The sequence below is a fragment of the Corvus moneduloides genome, chromosome 18, assembly GCF_009650955.1.
Source record: "Corvus moneduloides isolate bCorMon1 chromosome 18, bCorMon1.pri, whole genome shotgun sequence".
In the NCBI taxonomy this organism is placed as follows: domain Eukaryota; kingdom Metazoa; phylum Chordata; class Aves; order Passeriformes; family Corvidae; genus Corvus; species Corvus moneduloides.
In genome coordinates, this window is record NC_045493.1 from 4,539,744 (window position 1) to 4,553,783 (window position 14,040).

Here is a 14,040-nt window from a genome sequence, read left to right on the forward strand (position 1 = left end):
CATCAAAACAGGCACCCTGCTTTTGCCACCTTCTACTGAGAGGCAAACCCAAAAAAAAAAGGGTCTTGAGTTGTCCTGAGCTTGACTGGCCAGGGCCTGATCGCTGCCTCCCAACCTGTGTGCAGAAGCACAGAACATTCACACACCCAAGTGCCAAGTTTAAGACAGCTGAGTCAGTTCCAGGTACCAAAAACAGGTAGCAGAACAGACAGAGGCTGTTTTCAACTAACTCTTGCCTAAATAGCTAAGAAGCTTTGCTTGTGACAACAACAAAAAGTAGGAACATTCTTTAAAGAGGGTGTTTTGGAAACCTCAAGAAACTTTTTCCAGTAAAGCCCCCTGCAGAGAAGTATTTCTGGTTTATGGCAGACTCTTTCCATCTTTTGATTTAGCTTTAAGGTAGCATGCTTTTTTAATGTTCTGCAAAAATATAAAAAATAAAGAGAAAGAACTAGCTGGAAAACTAACATTGGGGCTCCTCTAAGGCACTTAAGTATGATAAAGAGGTTCTTTCTGTTCTGTACCATCTGTAACTGCTTACAGCTGCATCTGCTTTAGAAGAAGTCAAGTTAGCATAAAATTAAAGAAAAAAAAAGTTCAGCTCTTCACTATTTAGCTTTAAAGTTTCCCTTTTCTTGAGGGGAAAAAAGCACTCTTTAAACTATTTTCAACATAAAGCTTAATTAGATTCTACTCTTCATCTTCAAAACCCTGTAGAGATCATAATGTTCCCCATGAGAGCTTTTAGCCCTTTGTGGTAACTTCTCGGAGCAGCTATTCAAGTGAAGGTATAGGATCAGCCACCTCAACAAGAGTTCAGAGAGCAGATAATCTTTCGTCCAGCACACAGCCCATCAATCTGAACTTCTAAAAAGGACCAGAGTGACCCTGTGCCATCAAACCTAGAAAGCAAGACACAGACACACCACATCTCACCGGTCTGCAACACAGGTTACATAAATCCACATAACGCAGCTCTGTTTGCTCCTTTGCCTCCTGCTATTTCACCAACCTCACCTTTAGCTAACAGTGATCTAGAGAAGGGACCTCCCATTGACTAAATAAGTCAAAGTCATGCTACACCTACTTTATCTTGCCAAATAGGTCTGACACAGATGATGGTGAGATAAATCACAACTGTAACCTGAAAGTAGAACCAGTAAAATCACTTCTTTGTGTAACAACTCACCATTGAGCTTCGGTTTTACACATCCAATATATCTGCACCAACAGCAGGCTGATACTAACTACAATAATTACTCAGAATTCGTGGTTGAATTTCTACTCACTACTAAAGTTTCCAGACAAATTTAAATCAAGTTTTAAACCTGAGGTATCTATCCAACTGGAGAAGGGATGTCAGATGGCCAGGAGCCAAGACACCAGAACTAAGACTGAGCAGAGCCATAATTCAGCTTCTGTGTTCACCTCTATCCTGCTAATTGCACTACAGCAGAGCTCAAATATTTTGTATTGCTGGTTCTTGTCCACGCTGTGCTATTTCAACTGGAGTCAGCTGAGCTTATTATTCCAGTAATGACTGAAATTAAAATAAATCCTGAGGATATACACTTGCTAGTAGCTTAACCCATGTAGAGAACCCCTCTGCAAAATGTCACTGCTGTAGAGAAACACGCACCAAATTTACATGCTGAGATCACTTGATTTTTTTGTACCACCTGAAACCACAGTGCACCATGAATCCATGCGTACAAATTTTTGCTATTCTAATATGTAGCTGCTATTCGCAGTACTACTGACATGAGAAAATGGTGTAAGCAGAGCTCTCAGACTTCTCTGATTCAGTGCAACACTATCAATTCTTAACATTTGTGCCGATCTCTACTACTCTGAAATATACTTAAAATTATGTATCATTGCAAGTTTACTAGAAGTTATCTTCTGGCTAGTTATCAGATGAACAAAAGGACTTTTTAAAGATACTTCTGTCCAAAAACCAGCAGAGTCCATAGGAATGAAGAAGAAAATTTGGACTTTCAAAATTAGCAAGCAGAGAAGCACTGACTGTGTACAACTAAGAGGTCTGAAGGATGCTTAGCTTTAACAGCCAGTAGTTAACACTGCACAGAACTGTTTTTTTCCTTTTAAATGAACTGAAGAATAATCTAGATTCGAGCCTATTTCTGCAGGTAAGCTTGCCAACTCATGGCTAAAGTTCAAGACTGTGTATGAACAGAGGGTGGAACCCCCTGGGTCTCCTCCTGCTTCCCCTAGACAACCTCTGCTCTGGAGGCACTTGCAGGAATGAGGTTATGGCATAAAAATGGAAGAGAATCATTTCAAAGTCTTTGGCTAAATACCCACCTGCATGGGAAAATACTTTTTGGGTCTAAAGTCTATGAACTAGCTACAGGAAGTAAAGGAAGACCATCCAAACCTGAGAGTCACAGAAGAAAATACCTGGACCTGAAAGCCCAGAAGGAAAAAAAAAATCAGAGTCAAACAGTGTAATTTTCCCTTCGGATTCCACTGGTCAGGGAAAACACTACCATATATAAACTCCAAGATATGATTTTATCCCTCCAACTTCTACATTGTTAACTTCAGTAATAAAAGAGGAATCTTAAACATAACACTGTGCAGTAGAGAATCATCTTCTTAGTGTGTTCTCCCCTACTTTATGACACTGGCTGTGATGGTTTTAAAGAACCTCCTTTCCGACATCCTGAAAAAAAAGTCACTTCAACCTTAAACCCTGTCCTCACCCGAGTATAAGGAACGGCTTATTTCATACTTTTATTATTTTGAATCCTTGTTGTTGTAGGATATTAACACTGTTCTAGTTTACTTGGTTAGTTATCAGTTACAAAGTATCCCTCCAAAAAGCCAGCAGAACTTTCTGACAGCCCTGTCTATAACGTACCACTTAATATGACACACAGATATGGAGGCTATCCAAGGGAATCTGGGACCTAAGGCATAGGTCTGGCCCTAAAAAGAAATACTCAACAGAATCTAATAATGAAGATGACAGCAACACAGGTCCACGATTATTGAGCTCTGGGATAATGTCATCATGGTGGTTCTAGCGGACAGAGAGACACTTAACGTATTGTGAGAGCCGAGCTTCTCTTGGGAAGCACATGAGGGGAGAACCCTGGTCTGGCAGATCAGAGTATTTCAGGCACAGACACCAAAAGATTTAGAAGAAGAGATCACCAACACAAGCATCCTTGGAAAAATTAAAGAGAAAGGCGATCAGCAAGTGTTGCAACGACACATATGCTCCATTAATCTTATTAAATCATCACCTTTCAAAGTTGGCCTGACTGCCTGGATCCCGTCCAGCCACACACCAGCTTGTGCTTCACTCCATGCAACACCCGTCACTGGCTGACTGGCTGCAAATTTTAATCCTAATCACTGACACTAAAGCAATGTACCACCAAAAAGAAAATGTGCACAATTTTTTTTTTCCCTACCAATTTCATCCTTGGTTCTTTGTGGAAACCTTCCTCATATGTCACCAGAATCTAATTAGACTGTTTTGACTAAACGACTTGTGCCAATTGTTTGCTTTTAGAGTATATTACAATGCTTAGAGTCATCATAAAATGTCAAAGGGCAATAAAAACAATGGCACCTACGCCACAGACATTGACACATCACATTATCAAAATAACGAAATAAAATAGCCGAGATACTGAAAAAGACCAGTCTGTTCTGCTCTTCTTCCAAATTTTAGGAAATAAGTATCACTGCATTTCAAAAAGCATGACACATTTTTCAAAGTACTTTTCGTAGGAAGGTTTCCTAAGTACCCATTTTTTAGCATTGTGTTTTAGTGACAAATGATTGAGTTTTCAGCAACTGAATCAAGTATTAAAAATGGTGGTATTCACCAAAACACAACTTATCTCAAAAGAATTCAATATCCCCAATTAATTTTTCTGGTAGTCCCCACAAAATTCCTCAAATTCCAACAGCATCAGGTAACTTAACTCATACCAAAATCGTAAAGTACAAAAAATAAACCATTTATTGGATCCTACGCTTCAGCAGAAGAAAGAGATGCTCTCAGGTTCATCAAACCTCATACAAACCAAAAGAACACATATTGATATTGGTGGATCCACACACCTAAGCACTCACTTACCTGTGACACAGGAAATCATATTAAGGTCATCTTCTGTTTGTGGAAATTCAACCTTTCATCCCTGCAAAAAGCAGCCTGAACTACTCCCACAAACTACAGACCCTTCAGTCTGCCAAACCAGGTTTTTATCAAGGCAGGAAGTAGAATCCAGGTCCCTGTCAATCCCAGGCAGAAATGTATGCCTACCTCCCGGCCCAGCAAATATTTACAGTATACTATATGAAGTGAAACAGATTTAAGTGGACACACAAAGCTCAGCCTCTGAATAACACATAGTTTGGTGATGAGAACACTCCCCTGGAAGGTGAGAGATGCAAGGCCAGAAACCCTGGGGGATGGAACTGATCTCCTGTACCCTAGCCAAGATCTCCATCTCCAGTCACTGGGTAAAGCTAAAGGAACCATTAACTTTTATTACCACTTTATTCTGAAAAGGTTAAATGCAGAACTGACAGAAATCTTAATTAAAATAGGTGACAGAAATCTTAATTAAAAGAGGTACTGCACACCAGCACAAAGAGAATATTGATTTGTGTTCTTCATTTTAAAATATTTCTTAAAGAATTATCAATATATTAGTAAATACAGCCTTACAATTAGTAAATACTGACAGGAGGATTTTTTTTCCTTGTGCTAATCAGTCACTATACACATGTACCTTCAAGTAACTGTAAACTTCTACTAATCCCATGATCTTTGCTTTATTTGTCTTTCAGCCCAGTGCTGTAGACAGTGCCCCTGTCTACAGGATACACAGCCGGAGATAGCAAAAGCTCCAGGGAGGGTAACAAACAAGTGAAGTGAGACTGGTCCTGGAAGACAAATTAATGAGCTATAAACCTGATATTCTCAGATTTACTGAGGTTTAAGTCACTTTTCTCAGGCCAGATATTCACGTGCATTCATATAATGACATCCTTGTTCTCAGGAGACTCCTAACAATCGTTAAAATGGAATGTGGCCGGTAATTTCAGTTCCTGAAAAATGTAAGATTAAGGACCAAACTCCATGTTTTCATGCCAGGATTTCATGACAGGTTTTTGACAGCAGCGCAACAGAATTTCATCTGTGTGCTTTGCAATCGGTTGCCTATCAAGTGCAACATTTTAAAAATTCAGGTGAATTATCTGTTTTCTGTTGTAAACTGCCTCCCATCCTCAAAACACCTTAATTAGTCAGTTAAGGTCTCCCAACCTAAACTGAGCAAACAAGTAAAAAATCTTGAATGCAAAAAATTGTTTTACTAGTACTTGACAAGTTTTGTCAACAAGCTGTAGCTCCTCTTACTCCCTGCCCTCCCACATACACATCTAATCCAGCCAACTAAGACTTGAAAGCATCACCTCAGTCTTCTGGAAGAAACTGCATTTTACTTCACGGCAAAAGCATGTTAAATGCTTAATTGCAATCAAAGCAAATTCTCAGACCTCTGAATCTAGAAAGACTTCTAATACCAACCAATTTGAATTCTCCCAGGAGCAAAGACTGCACTGTACATTTACACTTATTCCAAAGCCCAGTAGTTCTATTGATTACTCTGACACACCATTCGCATTATGAAGAGAAGCTTCTAAATATATCACCATTTCAGTCATGAAACATTTGATGGCTAATACAAGAATCATCCCACTGATTATAACATTTAAGAGGGAGTTCAGTTGTTTTTAAGATTAGTGACTCAATACAGTGCCTTCTTTTTTTATTCTTAGCTTACCCTCCCAGTCTGTCTTCTGATCACCACCCTGAGAGGGCACGCACACATGGCAATCCATATTACTCTTATACAACACTCTCGGAAAGGAAATATTAAAAATATATTCAGCTTTGGTGCAGAAATCCCCTTCTTCGCGCTTCACAAATGAAGGAAGCTGTGAAAATCTTTTGTGCAGTCAAAGGGCAAAAAAAGAACAAAGCAATCTCTATTGCCAGACTGGGCAACAGTAAAAAGGGAGGGGGTGTTACATCAGGCCTTGAAAAACACTGAACACCTACTAACTGAAGATAAACAAGATACAAATGGTGCTGTGCCTTCTCAATAGGCTCCAGCACAAAAATTTCACCACAAAATGCTAGAAATCAAGGAAAGACCAACTATTTCACAAAGTAGGAAATCTAGGTCCTGCTGCGTCCATACTCATCCTACTGTAATACTTCCAACAGCTTGGTGCCTGAAGATAAATTTCTTGGTATTTACTAATCTCTTACACACACACAAATGTGTATTTTGCTCTGCCCATATTTATTCCCTCCTCTGCTGTAGCAGAAACTTTTGTCACTACACAGTTCCATTTCCTTGCTGGAGTACAGACAGGAAGCAAGGGGAAAATGGGTATTCAACAACCTCTTTCCTCTCCCATTCCATTGCACTTGCAGAAAACTAATTTTAGCTCTTATTTAATCTACAAAATCATGAGCAACCTTGCCATGCAGCAGTATCCTACAGAGCTCTCCTTTCCTTCTCTTATTGCAGGAACTTGACAAAGAAAGTTTCTCTACTCTCTACTGACAAGCATTTGACTCAAACACCCTTTCTTTTTAAGAAGTCCATATTCTTTGAAAGAGCATTTCCATCTGGCACTTATCCCCCATTTCACATTAAAATTAATTTTTCCAGGATGACAGTATTCTTTTTCACCAGCAAAATTCTCAGCAGAGCCTCCTTTCAGGATAAGACACCTCTATCTGAAATACTGGTTCAGCAAGACTACTTAAGACACTAAAAAAGTTAAATAAAAGTACATACGGTTATAGGTGTAGGCATTACGGAAGAAAAAAAGAAGTTGTCAAAAGAAATACCTTACAAGAACAGTGTCAAAAGATAACTCATGTATTTAAAACTATGACAGAGATGGGGAAAAAGCGTAAGTCTCTCCTTCTTATAGTATCTTAATAAAAGAAAGTAATTGCATTCAGTCCACTTGGAAATCAAAAGAAATATAGAAAGCTACCTTAAAATCTAAGATTCATATTTACAAACCAATAAATATAGCAACATGGGAATTAGTTCTCATCCCTTCAAAACAACATCATTAACAAGACTGTCAATCACTGAAAAAAGCCCTATTTTGCATGTTTGCCAATGCTCATGTCCATTAATCACAGCTGGCAAGTATATTTTTTCAAAGTATTTTTAACACAACTGGGATCTTTTTTAAAAAAAAAAATCAAACCCACAATAAGAATTTATCATATCTTATGAAGCTACAGTGGTTCAACAATGCGTGCAGACAGTTATGGACAAAAAGATGTAATCAAGCCTTATGCACCTGGACAAAAGGGAAGCACTACTGCAGCCAGGAACCAATTCACATCCATGCAAAGACAGGGGTGTGAAAGGATTTTTCTTAATGCCAGATTATGTATTTTCAGATGTGAAATAAGGTACGTGTACAGCAACTGGACACTAGACCACAGAACACACCTGTTCTTGGAAAGCTGCCTTTGCAACACAAAGAAAGGACCAGGTCTGGCAAATGGACAGGATGGGATCAGCCAACTTCCAAACTGAACTCCTGCACCAGCTCCTGGGCACAACTCTGCTGCACATGAGCACCAGTCTCCTCAGGTGACAAAATGCACATTTTTCCTGGAAGTGCTGAAGCACTGGCCAATTTTATGCTGAGATGCATTACCACAACCACAAATAAACCGAGGCAAGAGCGTTGCTAGAAGTGTACGTAATGAAATATCCACAGAGAAGAGAACGTGATTGAAATTGGATTTTTGCTCTGTCCACTGCTCCCATAGCTCCCAGGCAAGGCTGATTACAGGTAAAAACGCAAAGTGACTGAAACGTCAGATCCATGAGGACACCATTATGAATAGAGACACAAAATTACAGTGTTTTAAGACATAAGCATCATGTCCTCATTTTGCTACAACCTCAGTACTGCAAAAAAGAACATCCACTCTTCAGATCCACCTAGCATGCAGTGAACACCTTAAATCCCAATTTCATTCCCCTAAAATACACAACTTATAGAAGAGCAAATCCTTCTCCCACCTCTGTTTAAAATCCTCCCTTTAAACTTATTACTATGGCAAAGACACTCATTAAAAAAAGCAAAATAACATACAAGTGACATTTTGTTTCATTTACTTCTTTCAAGAAAGCTGACAAATTGCAGCGTTTATGAATCTGCAATTTCATTCTGCAATTAAAACACACTAAGACACATTTGGCTGAACTACATTAAACTGCCTAAATCTGTACCAATATTCATTTACTGTGTCAATATGTAAACAATCTTTTAAGTCAAAAGAGTTGTCTTTTTGCTGCTGTTTTAAAGTGGAGCAGACCACTGCCTGAACTGAGCTTGTTTAACAAATAAGAACATCTAAAAAGCAGAAGACCAATACAAATATTGGTTCTTGACAGAGAAGAGACAAGAGGGAAGAAGGGGCTGCCAAAGTCTCAACATGTGGCAGAACAGAAATCCCTCCAAGTTTTGAAAAGTAATGGGACCATTGAGAATAGGGATATTCATTGCATATTCAATCCCTTCTCCAGATTCAGCACACACCAAGGTCAAAAACTAAGATTTGACTCCTTTTTCAATAAGGGACTTATTTCAAAACAAGTAATTTTTTCATAATATCTAAGAAAGAATTCTGGAGGATCTCGCTGGATTTAAAATGTAGTGAGAATATCACAATAAACTGCTGCAGTGGTCAGGTCAATAGAGATGATGCGCAGGTAAATTAGCTGAGATATTTTGGCTGTGATCCACCACAGTACAAAACCCCCAGAAATACAGAAAGAAACTGCACCCTGTCTCTTTGATCCACTGCCAGCTAGGCCCGAGACAGTGTCAGAACACAGAAAAAAAATGCCCTCTCATTTGCTATACTTCATGTCTTTCCACAGGAACTGGTCTCTTCCTCGTCGTTCTATTTCCTGTACACAGACCAAGCCTATTGTCACTAGGTGAAAACACACACACATGCCACCGACTTACCAGCCTGCGCTGGCATAAATCTCCCTTTAGGCAGAGGTGACCTGCAGCCTCACAGCCGTGAAGGAGGTCCTGTCCCTCTCCAGGCCCGGCGGATCACAGCGCCGGCCGTGCAGAAAGCAGCTCACATGGAGCCCTCCGGGGACAGGGGGTGACAGCCACGCCAATGTTCCCAGCGATCCTCTCCTGCTGACCGGCTGCCGGCGGGGGGGATCCACACAGCCCGGCCGCCCCGTCCCTCCTCCCTTCCCCCTTATCCCTCCTCCTCAGCCGCGCTGAACCCTCAGCCCGCAGCCCCTCCATGCCCCGGCCCCCACTGCAGGCCCCCACCGCCGGTCCCCGCCCGGGACACCGTCCCCGCGTAGGGCCGCGCTCGGCCTGGCCCGGCCAGTTCGGACCCCCGCGGCCTCGGCCCCGCGGCTCACCAGGAGTAAGTCTGCTCCGCCATGGTTGCGTCTGGGCAGCCGGCGCTGGGCTCTGCGGGGCGGCCGGGCCCGGGCTCCTCCTCCACCTCCTCCTCCTCCTCCGCCTCCTCCTCGCAGGCTCCGGGGCTCAGTGGCGGCCCCGCTGCGGCTCCCGGCCCAACATGGCGGCGGCAGTGTGGAGGGAGGGGAGCCGAGGGGGGGTCCCCGCGCGGGCGGGAAGGGCGATGGTGGTGGCGGGGCGGGTGGAGGCTCAGCAGCCGCGACACGGGGCCGCACTGGGGCGCCGGCGGGGCCTCATGGCCGGCGGAGCGGCGGCGGCGGCGGCGGCGGCGGCGGCAGCGGCAGCGGCAGCGGCGGCGGCGGCGGCGGCGGCGGGGCGGGGCGGGAGGTGGTGGCACCGGGCGGCCGGGCCAGGCCGCGCCGCGTGCCCGCGCTCGCGCACGGCGGGGGAGGAGCCACGCCGAGGGGCGGGGCCCGAGGGCGCGCAGGATCACGTGCCCACAACACCTTCACGTGCCGCCGCCGCCAGCCGCGCGCAGGCGCTGTGGGTCGCGGGGAGGACGAAGGGGTGCCGGTGCCGGTGCCGGTGCCGGTGCCGGTGCCGGTGCCGGTGCCGCAGACGGGTTCGCTGCGGACACTCCGGCTGGAGCCTCGCCGCTCGGGGTACCGTGCCCGGCGGCCGGCGGGAGCGAGGAGTTGGACGGAGCTTCCTCCGGCAGAAAAGCAGTGCGAGCTGCGGGTGGATTTTGGGGCTGGGGGCTTCCGGCGAGGAGCCGCGACTCCTGAGGAGAATCCTAAGACGTCGTTTCCTTTCCCGCAGCGGCTCCCCCGCCTCGCCGCAGCAAGCGGGGCAGCTCCCTCGGACTTGCGGGGTGCCTGGGGACGGCGATCGCGGCTGGCTCGGCTCGGTCCTGCTGGCCGGAGAGTGACCCCGGTGCGCTCGGGGTACCCCTGTAACGCGGGACCCCGGGGGCTCCTCCCGCTGCTCTGGCACGTCGCTGACCTCCTGCATCCCGCAGGAGTCCGTGACTTCCTAGGAGTTTGCGTTGCCGCTGTGGCGAAGGGTTCCTCTGAACGAGGTGGTAAATGCACCGTTCAGGTAAAATATTTTGTAACTCCGGTGTATAATTCATCAAATGCACAGGTGTTTCTGGAGATTGCTGTATTTTTTGAATTTGTGATCTTTGAAACCAAGTAAAATCAATAGGATCAAATGCTAAAAGTGTTTTTTTAAGGAAGAAAAAGAATCTTCCAGATACCTTGACCAAATAAAAATCATGTGCTTCATTTTATTGCCAGCCCTATACTAAACCTGTGCAAGTCCTAGGCAGAGAAACTGCTGTGTTGATACTGGTCTTGCCTCTCTCCTCCCTGGTTTCTGCTGCCAAACCCTCAGCCCTTCATTATGTTTCAGCCAAATGCAGAACTAGTGCTTTTTCCTGGGTTTGCTCACGTGAGTAATCCTTACCTCCTGGGAGTTCACTTGCAGCAATTTTGTGCAAGTGGGGCTTTGCAGAGCTTGGATCAATTGTTCCAGTCCAGCTGTGCATTCCCATTCATTGTCCCTTTCAGTGTGGGAGGGAGAACAGCCAGTTTGAACATACAGTTAGAGGTGACGTAACTGTATCAAATATAAATAGAAGAACAAATGCCTGGGGCTGGTAAAATAGGTATTTGTTTTAAAAACAAGTATGAAGAAGTTCTATACCTCAATAGAATTTTGTTAAAATATTCCAAAAAATAATGGGTCATTGGGACATTCTCATTGCATCTACAGGGATGCCAGATGCCTCTGAAATTTGGAGCCCACTTTAGTTTGTTTCTATTAGTGGATTAAATAAATTATTTTCATGCTGTCTATCTCATTTATTCTCTTAAATGGAAAAACCTTTGGCTGGTATGCGGTCATGACAGAGGATTAAAAGTAAGGAACATCTCTGTTCATCTTTGTTCTGTCACCAGTTGCTGTGTAATCCTGGGCAGGTCACTTCATCCCTGCTAGCTCTGCTCCTTCATCAGTACAGAGGAAACTGCAAAGTGTTGCAGCCACCTGTAGTTTTGGGGAGCTGCAGCAGGAAGATGCTGCACATGCAACACAGGTTTACTTGGTCTTGGTGGAGGGAATGCCCGGGATTCCTGTGCTCCAGTTAAACAATACTTTTATTAAGATGGTGCTGGGCTCTGAGGGTTTCTCCCCTTGTATCTTCATGCTTTCAAAACACGTGATTTGGGTTGTGTCACTTCAGTGTCCAAATCCTCTGATTTTCACAGCCCTTTGGCTTTATGGACAGGAATCACCTTAGAGCTCCCGACATAATCAGCACTTTACCCACTTACCAACATCTGTTTGAGAATTGGATTTATCAACCATGAGGTGGAAATGCTCCAAGTACTGTGACTGACAGGTCATGGGATCCCTGCTGGGATCAGTCGTGGCAGCTGGGTGTGCTGGAAGGATGAGAGGGTGAGGAATCTAACCTTTCCTCCCATCCAGTTAAGGTGGGACTACCTCAGGCTGGAAAAACTTCCTCCCCTATTTGACATCTGCCCTTGGCTTGCACCCGTGCACAGTCCCTGTGCCCATCTCAGCTCCGGAGAGCTTTCATGGATATGACACACAGAGAAGGGAGGAGTCATGCTCAGAACTGGAGATCTGGGGTACACAGCCCAGTCAGTCAGTTTGGGGGGAAACTCTGGTGTTCCCATATACACATATCCCCCATCTAAAAAAACACTCAAGCTCCAGGTAGAATTTGCACAATGGATAAGTTCCCTGCTTTTGTTCTCCTCAGCACAGCAGAAAGACCTGCAGAAATGCTTAGATAACTAACAAATAATTTGGAATCCTCACTCTACTGTGGTGCAAACCTGAGTGTCTGGAATGCCTGTCTGTGCTAACCTTTTCATTGATTATAACAGAGTAAATGTAAGAAGAGAAAAGAACATCTCTGTCCTTTTAAATCAATGCAGGGAAAGATAAATCAGGGCTTCAGCCTTGTCTTAATACTAAAGAGCCTTTCCTGATTTTTTTTTCTGAGAATAGGATGTAAAACTGATACTGGTATCTATGAAACAATATCTCTGCTTTGTGTTCATATTGAAATAGCTTCCAGTTTCAGTCTTGCAAAATTTCCAGCACATTAATTTGGCACAAATGATTTATAGCTGATGAGCAATTAAAGTATAATTTCTTTCCAGCATCTCAGGCTTTGTGACTAGACTATTAAATAATTTTGCAAGCTTGCTCTATCATTACAGGATAGAGGTGGGATGAATTCACAGGAGAAATTTATTCCTCCTAGCAGACACAGCATCTGCTCTCAGTGCAAACTGGAGCACTGCTTGCATTCCCCAGATAATTTTCTCAGTGTATCTTTTGTACAGTCTTTCTTTGGACCTGCAAGAGAGCTTTAGTCTGAATTTCAGTGACAGTTTACTCTGACATTACAAACTCCTCCCAAAATACCTGTTCTGCCTGGAACCTTTGATGTAGACTGATGCTTTACTTAGATCTATCAAGGTATTTCAGAACTAGTGGCAAACAAAACCGTTTTTAAAATTATTTTTGTATTTGGAAGGGCAGCTCTCAGAGGCATGTGTGGTAGAAAAAAATCAGATGAAAGTACTGGCTACAAAGAGTCCTCACCTCTAAGTTGTTTAAATGTCAGCAGATGGCATTTAGCTAACCATGTCTTGATTCTGCTATAATGGAGGTGGAAAGAACCAGAGGAGCTTCATGTAGACACTTCACCTTTCAGGAAAGGACATGACAGGTATAGTTGTCAACCCTGCTTTGTTTAGGAAGGAACAAATAGCATAGAAATGAGCAGAAAAGGAAGGAAAAAAAACCCAAAAATCAAGAGATCCACTTCTGACCGTATAGGTGGAAGCTGCACTAGGCTATTTGCTTGTAAGATCCTTGTGGGATTCCCCTTTATAAACCTAATTAAAACGTGCACTGACCATGTGTGACACGATTCTCTTCACTACCACCTAGTGGGAAAGTCCTTCATAACCCAACTCCAGAGCTGCTCCTGCTCTCCACCCTCATGCTCAGCCTGTTAGAAACAGGGTGTAAGTGGAGGGAGAAAATGACAGATGACTGGGAAGGGGGACACAGCCTTGTTTCCACATACAGGTAAAGGAATGTGTAGAGAAAGTCTGTAATTTAAACCCATTCTGCCCCATGGATTTACCACACCACAACTCCAAGCTCTGCATCCAGCCCAGCCCACTGATGAAAAAACCTAGCTTCCTTCTCGGTAAAATCACATTTTTCAATTATAATCACATATTTACACCAAAGACTACTACATTCGAACCTAAATGGGTATATATTGGAAACATTAAAACCATGTATTCAAGCAAGTCCTTCCCCACTGAGATACTCAGGGTTTGCACAAATAGCTGAAATACAACCCTATGAAAACAACGTATAAATGATAATTATCTCAGATTTTTCACACTCCTGTGTGCCTTTTGGAACTAAGCTCCCAATGCACAAATAATAATCAGTTTTGGTACTCATGTAGCTTTTTTCCCC

General features: G+C 43.6%; 1 protein-coding gene across 1 annotated transcript in view; it reads right to left on the reverse strand.

The window, feature by feature from the left end:
* Positions 1 to 9,834, reverse strand: part of SPPL3 (signal peptide peptidase like 3) — a 57,797-nt gene extending 47,963 nt beyond the window's left edge. Inside the window, 1 exon segment of the mRNA XM_032127556.1 lies at positions 9,498 to 9,834. Within this exon segment, the coding sequence (XP_031983447.1) occupies positions 9,498 to 9,520 (23 nt within the window). The 5' untranslated portion in view covers positions 9,521 to 9,834.
* Positions 9,835 to 14,040: the final 4,206 nt, after the last annotated feature.